The sequence below is a fragment of the Numenius arquata genome, chromosome 1 (genome assembly GCF_964106895.1).
Source record: "Numenius arquata chromosome 1, bNumArq3.hap1.1, whole genome shotgun sequence".
NCBI lineage: Eukaryota > Metazoa > Chordata > Aves > Charadriiformes > Scolopacidae > Numenius > Numenius arquata.
In genome coordinates, this window is record NC_133576.1 from 119,880,544 (window position 1) to 119,890,171 (window position 9,628).

Sequence of the window (9,628 nt, forward strand, 5' to 3'; positions counted from 1 at the left end):
TCAACACTCCCACCTAGTTTGGTGTCACTTCATTTGGGTTGAACTTGTGTTTTGCTTCATTTTGGGAGGTTACCATTATTTTCCTATTTTTCTCTTTAAAACAACAAAACGTAAGCCATTTATACAGAAATGTTGTTTCAACAGCAAAAAACCCTGCAAAAATCTTGAACGAAATACTGTAACTTCATCCTTTCTCATCTCAGATTGTTTAATTGATTTCAGAAACCTCATGATTGGTTTGTTCAACCTGAACATCCATTTCTTGCTGAACTTTTTTTTTTTCCTATAAAATTGCACCCGGAATGGATGCTGGGGCTGAGTGACAGCAATAAGGGAAAACGTCACAGTGGCCACAGGATTCTTTTCACGTGCAAAGGTGTTGTTGGCTTTTGCTGCAAGGATGTTATCGGTGAGAAGTCCTCACTAGCAGGTCTCTGGTCTAATACACAGTCTTCCAGGCTCATGAAATGGGACTTCTTCCCATTTTTGGCTAGACTGGACCAGTGTTTAAATATGTCAAAAGTCAGTGGCTTTTTTTTTTTTTTTTTCCCTCTGCATTTATGCTGCAGAAGGGCATGATAATTTACCTGTTCAAGAATCTGTACCTCAGCTCCATTTGGTGTGATTTCTCAGGGATTTAGGGGACATTTTGGTTATTTAAATTGCACAGTTCTGCAGCGGGCACTTTCAAATTCTATAAGCTTGTGAGGTTCAGATATAATTTTCTGAAAATAGAGTTCAGGTCTCTACTTTGAGAAACAGGTCTTGTTCCCCTCACTGTACACTTCCCAGTGATGCAGCCCTTCAGCCAATAAAACAAAGTAATGACAGTTTATTACTTCCCGGCAGACGGGAGAGATACTTTACAGGGACATGCGCATCTCCCAGCCATGGTGATCTTTGCTATCTGTACATTGCACTGATACCAGATTTTCCCAGTGACAGTTTTTCATGTGTTAATCGGGCAGTATCTGATGAGCATGAAGCCTGTGTGGAGATGACAGACTGATAGAGTGGAGGAAACTCTATCCCTCATCTTCTACTTACCACTCCCTATTCTTCCTTCTGTATATCACATCTTTTAGATCCCTTTAAGAACCTTTTTCCTGAGACATCCCGAAGTTTGAGCTGTCTTAGAGTGAGGGCCAGGCAGGCTCTGGACATGCTGAACTGCACATTTATGCTCTTTATGCCTCTGCAGCTGAGAAGAGTTTGGTTTGCAGAAAAGGATGTGAGAAATGGTCTGACCTGGGAAAACAGGGAGGAGTAACAAAGCAAATGGCCATGAGGAGCCCCGAGGAGCTGCTGCCGCATGGGCTGGAGAGGGAAGAAGGAAACACGCAGTACTAGAGGACATGGATCTGTTGGGAGGCAAATGCAAACAAGTGGCAAATGTCAGGAATCCAGACACTTTTCCCCTGTACCTGCATGAGCAGACACTTCCCACTGGTATGTGTTACAGCAAGAAGGTTCATATGGAAAATAAGAGGGATTCTTTAATTCCCCATTTCTTCTTCTGAATTTTTTTTTTACTGTTTTTAGCAATTCTCTTTTTTAAGTCCCAGTGGTTCCCTAAGCAGATCTTAAGGTATCAGCAGAGATCTGACATTGCTTATGTCTTCCTTAATGAGCCCATTGATTTTGTAATCCCGCAAACAGCATCTCTTCCATTTCCTGATACTGTAATGCATTGAAGAGTTTATCTGTGCAGTAGCACACCTAATCACGTAAAAAGAAACTGCTACGTTTGAAGTAACTTTTCAGGTAGTGGGCCAGTTTTCCCTATAAACATGTTATTGCTCTGGGCCTCCCTGCACTCATCCTTAAATTCTAGACCCTAGCATGGTAACTATCTATGGCTTTTTAAAAGCCTGCTGACTTTCTCCCATCACCAGCTGCGGTCTAGAGGCAGGCACTGTGCTGGCCAAAGTCTTGCAACTCACTCTCTGCAGTTTAGATTCACTGCTTATCATTAGAAAGGCCTGCTAGTTTTAAATTGATGTAGCAACTTTGAGCCCTATGAATTATATATACGCTATATTGTATGTGATGGTAGAAACAGAGCTGTAGAGAATGCTAAGAAGAAAAGAACAGTGAAGAACTTAGCAGAAAATGGGTAAACTCTGGCTTAAAACTGAGCATACCCTGGGTACTATGTTGAGAGGGTTGCTCCTGACTCTCTGGAGTCACTGAAGACACTTAGAAATGAAGCATGAAGTGAAAAATTCCTGCAGAGCTTTTCAGACACCTCTGTCCTGTCACTCTGACAGCATGTATGTAAGGCAGCCTTGAAATACCAAAAAAACTCTAGGGCTTCTGTCAAAACGAGGGACAGGGTTTGCTAACTGTCGCTTCCATCACTAATTCATACTTGGTGAATCCTAGGATTTTTATTCAGTATTCGTTCCGTGCCATATACTGCAGTCTCCGGGGGAACTGAGAGCGACTGCTTGGTGTAATCCCTGGGGAATAGCAGGGTGAGGCTCTGCTGCCTGGTTTGTAATTATCACTGCTGCTGCTTCACCTGATGGCTCCAGCTGCGGGGCTGCCCCCGTGGCTCCAGCCATTCCACTGTAGGGAGTGAAGCCGGGACAGGACTGTGGCGCCTGAGGGATGCTGGAGAAGGCACCCTCGGCTGAAACGATGCAAAGAAGCGGCTTCCTGAGGATCACAGCACAGGTCAGTGGTGGAGCCAAGGCTGGGAGCTGGGCCAGCAGTCTGTGACAGTAACCTTCAGCAAGCAGCCCAGAAAAGCTGTAGAGTACATCCAGGGAAGAAAGAGAGAATAGTCTTCACCTCAAAAACCTTAATTTCTATTAAAAAAGTGCATACTTATACATGCTACCTGTTTTTTAAATGGCTTTTTCTGAATATCTTTGTAATATAGTGTTTCTTGGCTGTTTTTCTTAATTCATATTAATTCTAAAGATGAAAAAAATCCAACTTTGAAAGCATTTCTTCCACAGACCCTTTTCGATATCCCCTTCAGTTGGAATAAACTGAAGGTGGCTGTGGGTGGCTGTGCCGCGCAGCTTGGCATGGGATCTCTTCCATCCTGTCAGATGCCCCTCAGACTAAGCCAGGCCAGGGGGGATCATGGAATCACAGAATTGTCAGAGTTGGAAGGGACCTCTAGACATCATCTAGTCCAACTCCCCTGCTAAAGCAGGATTGCCTACAGCACATTACTCAGGACTGCATCAAGGCGGGTCTTGAAAATCTCCAGAGAAGGGGACTCCACAAGCTGTGGATGCGGTAGAAACAGCTCTGTCACCACAGCTGCTCAGCTGCCCCTTGTCTGCAGGCCATCAGGACCTCCCTGCTGACTGTGGCGTCTCTCTGTGCTTTTGAATTACAGTTCCTCATGTGTTTTCACTTTGCAAGGTGTTGGTCAGTCTGTCTTCCCCCTTGCCAGGAAGACAGAGTTAGGACATTTTTCACTGTCAGAAGCAGACTTCCATTTCAGACCTACAGAGATGAAGGGAAGCCATAAAGAAATCCCTACCACAACTCAGGGGACTGAGTTTTAAACCCCCGAGAAAAAACAGTAAGTAGTAGGTATTGCTTATGTAGGCTTTGTGCAAGCTTCCTAGAATGTAAATCCAGAAAGAATAATAAAGGACCGCATGGAAGAAAATGTTTCTGGCTCCATTTCATCCAGCTCTTCACCATCCTTTTCTAGAAACCACCCTCACTCAGCTTGGAAGGCCGTTCACACAGCTGATCCTGTATCCCTTTACAGTTTTGCAAAAATGGCACCATGCTGTTCGCTTCCAGGGGAAATCCCAGCTGAAAGCAGGGGGAACCAAAAGGGCAAGGGAACATCACTCAACTCTTGGTGTGAAGTTCCCACTGCACATGAGGACATGGGCACAACAGATGTGGCAGAGAACATTTCGTCCCAACCTCCTTGATCGCACAGCACGCGGGTGTCCAAGCATCCCTAGATGTAAGAGCTATTTTGCATGAATATAACCACCTTTCAGCATTACTCTTCTTCAGTTGGTGAACATTGTCTAAAGCTTTTCCTGTTGAGCCCTGCAAGGGCAGGTTGACCAAAGCATGTCTTGAGTTCATGATGAATCTATAGATGTCTTCAGGTTAAAGCAAAATAATAAAATAAAAAAGAAAAGAAAAAAATGGGAATGTTTCATTTGTCACTTTCAAAATTCAGTGCTTTAATATTTCATTTTAGGATGATTATCCATTTCCAGAGGAGCTTCAAGGTTATTCAAACTACATTTTTAAATGTGCAAAAAGGATTGAAACCAAACATGTAGGAAAAAAATTCAATTTGTCAAAACACTTTGAAAGTAGTAATTTCAGGTTGACCTCAAGTCACTTTCCTCCATTAACACTTGGACTTTAAGTTGACTGAAAAGTCAAGCTGAAAGTCCACCCTTTCCATCATGGCTGCAGATGCTCACACCAAAAAGAAAGAGGGAACAATAACTTGTCTGTTCCCTACAGCTGTGAAGCATTGTCACCTGTCCTCTGCCTTTTGTATCTCTGTGTCTCCTTCCTTTGGACTCAGTGCTTGTAAGAAGAATGGGTGAAATATAAAGGATTGGTGAAATGTAGCAGAGCACCAGTATGAAAGTGCAAAAAATTGCAAGTTCAGCCATGTGGCCAAGTCTTATTTATTAGCATTTTTGTGCACTTTTTCCCAAGATACATTACCAGGTTTTGGTCTTTCAAATTCCAAAGGACAACTGGCTCTGAGTATTCTCATTTGCATAAGAGCATTTTGTATTTTCTCTTTTTTATCAAGTTTCCCTCATCTACCTCAAGAGCAGAAATATTATCAAGTGGTGGGGGAACTCACGACGTGGCACAATTGATGGAGGCGCAGTCAAGCTGAGCAACTTATGACTATTGGTCGAGGTTCTGGTCTGACCTCCCGTCTCCATGGCTTCTGGCTGCTGGGCATGTTTATGAGCTCCACTCTGTAAAATGGAATTCACTCCTCTTCCAGCCAAAATCTTGGCTTCTGTCTCGTTTGTCCTTTCCTCTGTCTCTTGTGGAAGGCAGGAGAGACCTGCAAGTTGAATGATGTGCTCATATTGCTCTTATTGAACATTTGTAATTGTGAATGCAAATGGAACTTCTCATACATGAACAGAAAAAGGACTAAATTTACTGGATAAATTATTCACAACAGATAATTCAACCTGCTCTCGTGGGAGAGCGCAACGAATGTCTGATGATGTTAAAAAAAACCCCACAACTAATTCTTCCAACCAGTGAAGTCAATGGCAAAACCTTTTACTGACTTCAAAGGGAGCAGAAGCTAGCCCCAAGCCAGAGAGCCCACATACGACTTCTCTTTAGTGCTTCTCACTTGCATTTAGAGCTAAAACCCAGACAAGCATTTATGTTTTGAGGAGCCCAGACTAATGCTGTATAGCAGAGTCGGGCTGCCAGGGCACATGCATTATTACAGCTCCGGCTGAAAGCAGGTCTGGTCCCCAGCCATGGCGCAGAGCACTGCCCCCAAGCCGAAATAGCCCGGCCTCAAGAGAGAGCCACGGTAGAGGTGGTGTTTAGTGAGTTTGGAGTTCAGGGCTGGTTAATTTGGCCGGGTTTGTCTAGTTTGGAGAAAAGGGGGCTGAGGAATGACCTCGTTGCTCTCCACAGCTCCCTGAGGAGGGGAAGTGGAGAGGGAGGTGCTGAGCTCTTCTCCCTGGTATCCATTGACAGGATGCATGGGAATGGTGCAAAGCTGCTCCAGGGGAGGTTCAGAGTGGACATGAGGAAGCATTTCTTTATGAGGGGGTGGTCAAACACTGGAACAGGCTTCCTAGAGAGGTGCTTGATGCCCCAAGCCTGTCAGTGTTTAAGAGGCGTTTGGCAACGCACTTAATAACATGCTTTAACTTTTGGTCAGCCCTGAAGGGGTCAGGCAGTTGGGCTTGGATGATCATTGTAGGTCCCTTCCAACCGAACTGCTTTGCTTCTATTCTATTCTATTCTATTCTATTCTATTCTATTCTATTCTATTCTATGCTATGCTATGCTATTCTATTCCTATTCTACTTTGCATCTGGAATAGATTTGCAGTCAGTGAGGGGGTTTGTAACCACGGTGCCACCAGGCACCCTGATGTGGCTGTGCTGCTGGCCATCATCGCTGGTGGCAATGCACCACGGGCATGATTTGGGTGCCATGTCTGCGTGCAGTGGATGTGGGGTCTCGGAAAAGGCTTGCGTGGGGCTGTCGCTGTGCTCCCCCTCCATGGCAGGGGAGGTGAGCGGAGCGAGGGCTGGGCTGTGCCCCAGCTTGTGCCACTGCTCCCTTCTGGTCACTGGTGGTGGGGACATGTGGCCTTGGGCACTGGGGAGAAACAGGGACACAGGGACGGTGAGAGTCGCCCTGGTGAAGCGGGAGAAGGGGAAGCAAGGGATGGGAGCAACGTCGGCATCCTTCGCCCCTGCCCCAGGGGGTATGTACCTCCAGGGTTCGCTCTGGGGTGTCCCATGTCTCCACACGTCCATCCCTGCCCTGTGGCGCATTGTCACCTGCAGACTGTGTCGTGTCCCCCTCCTCCACCCCCCCCCCCCCCGCCTTCTCTCGGCGCTGCTGGTGCTTCGCTGCACTTCACATCGCGTGGTTTTAGTCACGCAGCTCCACAGCGCGGGGGGACTGTGCCGGGAGGACACAGAAGCGACGCAAAACGCTCCTGTAAATACAAGCTGAGCTCTGCCCGCCCGGGTGCCCGTCTGCGGGGCCGCGACGCCCTCCCGGGTCACCCGAGGGCCCGGTTTTGGGTGGGAGAAGGGAAGAAGGGGCGATGGTTCGATGATTCTATGACGTGAGGCGGCGACGGGGCCCGGGGCCGGGCTGCAGCCCGGCCAGGAGAGCGGGCCGCCTGTCGCCGCCGCCGGCCCCCGGCAAGCGTGGGGACGGCGTGGCCCTCGCCCGCCCCCCGCGGGGTGCCACCCCCACCCCCCCCCCGGCGCCGTAGGGCAACGCGGCCCTGCCCACGCGTGGGGGGAGCGGCGGCGGGAGGAAAGGGGTTAAGTTTATATAAGCCGTTTTGGGGAGGGGTGGCGGCGGGGGCGCTGCCGGCGGAGCTGCGGCGGCGGCGGCGGCTCAGGTTGGTTCCGAGTGGGCGAGGGCGGCCTGGCGGAGGAAAAGCGGCTTATCCCCCCCCGCTCCGCCGCCACCACCTCCGGGTTGCCATGGAGACGGGCGGGCGGCGGCGGCGGGGCTGTCAGTGAGGGATCGCACCGGGCACCGGCGGCGGAGGGGAGGCCGCGGCGGCGGCAGCGGCGGCGGCGGCAGCGGCAGACATGGACTCGCAGTGCGACTGTGCCGAGCCCCCGGCCGCCGAGCAGCCGTCGGGGAGGATTAACAAAACCGCCTTCAAACTGTTCAAGAGGAGGAAATCCGGGGGCACCATGCCGAGCATCTTCGGGGTGAGGAGCAAAGGCGGGGAGGGGAAGGGCGCCGGCAAAGCGGGGATGGTGCGGAGCCGGACGCACGACGGCTTGGCCGACGCCGTGCTGGAGAGCGGCAAGAAGGAGGAACCGGGCGGCGGCGGCGGCGGCGGCAGCGACCCGCAGAGCAAGGAGCCGCAGGGCCGGGCGGCCGGCGGCCTCGGGCTCTCCCCCGGCAGCGCGGTGGCCAAGTCGCACAGCTTCTTCTCCCTGCTGAGGAAGAACGGCAGGCCGGAGAACGGCAAGGCGGAGGGCGCGGACCAGCGGGCCGGCGGCAGACAAAAGAAGGGGCTGAAAGGCATCTTCAGCAGCATGCGGTGGCATAAAAAGGACAAAAACGGCAAGGAGGAGAGGGGGGAAACCTCGGAGATCCAGTCCGGTCTTATTATGCCGGGGTCTTTGACTGCCAGCCTGGAGTGCATCAAAGAGGAGACTCCAAAACCTTTGTCTGAAACTCCGAGCGGCGCAGGAGACGTCGGGCTGGAAGCGCCGCGGGAGAAGGGCAGCGGCGAGGCCCACGCCTCGGCCCAGGAGCCCGAAGCGGGAGGTGGGGAGTCGCGGGACAGCAGTGTCCCCCCCGGGGAGGACCCTGCTGCGGCTGGAAGGCAACCCGAGGAGCCCAGCCGTGAGCGACCGGACCCGGGCGCCGGAGAGGTTGGGACTGCGAAGGATGCGGCCATAACAGGTGACATTCCAATAACGACTATTCCCCCTGTTGAACCTCACTGTGATAGCGGTCAAGAGACGGCAGCCGCCCCTGACCCTTCCTCTGTTGATCCACCCTCAGAGCAATCGATTGATCGTATTTGTTTGATGTTTGCTGACGTGACTTCACTGAAAAGCTTTGACTCTCTTACAGGCTGCGGAGATATTATTGCGGACCATGAGGAGGATGTGGGCAGCGGGAGTGGCAGCTGCGGGAAGAGCACCCCTGGGGCCAGCAAGCTGGGTGCTTCCAAGAAGCACCCCACCATGGTGGCCTACCAAGGAGGAGGGGAGGAGATGGCCAGTCCAGACCAGGTGGATGACACCTACCTACAGGAGTTCTGGGATATGCTGTCGCATACAGAGGAGACCCAGACAGAAGCAGGAGGAGGTGGAGGAGGGACAAAGAAGCCCGAGGGGTTGAAAGAGAACCGAGGTATTGAGGGGGCCCAGAACAGGTTGGCGGTGAAACGTGGTGGCCTCCACCAGATCCCCATTCACCTCAACCACAAAGAGGAGCAGAAGAGCAGGGAGAAGGATCAGCATGAAGGCGTCCCAAACAGTGACGAGGGCTACTGGGATTCTACCACCCCTGGTCCTGAGGAAGATGGGTCCACAAGCATTCAGAAGGAGACCATTCCCAGGGACAGCTACAGCGGCGATGCTCTCTATGATCTCTACACTGAGCCAGATGAGACCCCGCCAGTGGCACCTACAAATGAAGAGGTCACTTGTGTGCCACGCTCCAAGCCAGTGTCTCCAATAACAACCACATGCTCACTGAAAACACCCTCAAGCACACTGAAGGACTCCAAGATACCCATCAGCATTAAACACCTTTCATCCCATCCTGCCAGCCATGGAGCAGACTCCAGTAACAGCCATCACGTTCCACACCATCACCTGGCCAAAAGCGAGATGCACAGAACAAAAATCCCTGTCTCTAAAGTACTGGTACGCCGGGTCAGTAACAGGGGCTTAGCAGGGACAACGGTGAAAGCTGCCACGTACCAGGACAGTGCCAAAAAGTAGTTGAATAAGAGGTGGAGACAAAGACGGACAGCAAGGTCGGTGTGTGAAAGTCTGAGTAGGAGACCACAGATAATGAATTAGTTTTACATCACCTGAAGAAAGGCACCAAAAAGGCTTACTTTACTGTACTCCATGGGCCTGCACTTCTGAATCCCATCTTATTAGACTATATGGCTGAATATAAAAAAATCAACGTCTTTTTGAGCACTTTTTTTTACGTTTGTATCATTTTTCTGCAGCACTAAACACTGGGGAGGTTCATTTTTACATGCCTTTTTGGAACCAGGACTTGGATTATGAACCTAACTGAGCATCCTTCCCCATGCAGAGCAGTGCCATCAGTTCTTCAGGGGAACAGAGTTACAAAAGGAGCGACACAAGAGGTTCTCCAACCCACTTATCTTTTAATCATTTTGGGGGGAGGAGCGGAGGGTGGGCACCTGGCTCCGAAA

General features: G+C 50.6%; 1 protein-coding gene across 1 annotated transcript; it reads left to right on the forward strand.

Moving 5' to 3' along the window:
• The first annotated feature begins 7,292 nt into the window (after positions 1 to 7,292).
• Positions 7,293 to 9,176, forward strand: AMER2 (APC membrane recruitment protein 2). Its single transcript, XM_074156479.1, has 2 exons — positions 7,293 to 8,124; positions 8,299 to 9,176. The coding sequence occupies exons 1-2, from the start codon at positions 7,293 to 7,295 to the stop codon at positions 9,174 to 9,176; spliced, it is 1,710 nt and encodes a 569-aa protein (XP_074012580.1).
• Positions 9,177 to 9,628: the final 452 nt, after the last annotated feature.

Excerpts from the sequence above, each read along its gene's own strand:
- AMER2 (XM_074156479.1), top strand. The coding sequence starts at position 7,293 with ATGGACTCGCAGTGCGACTGTGCCGAGCCCCCGGCCGCCGAGCAGCCG. Across the intron at positions 8,125-8,298 it reads GAAGGATGCGGCCATAACAG|GCTGCGGAGATATTATTGCG; the intron begins GTGACATTCCAA and ends ACTCTCTTACAG.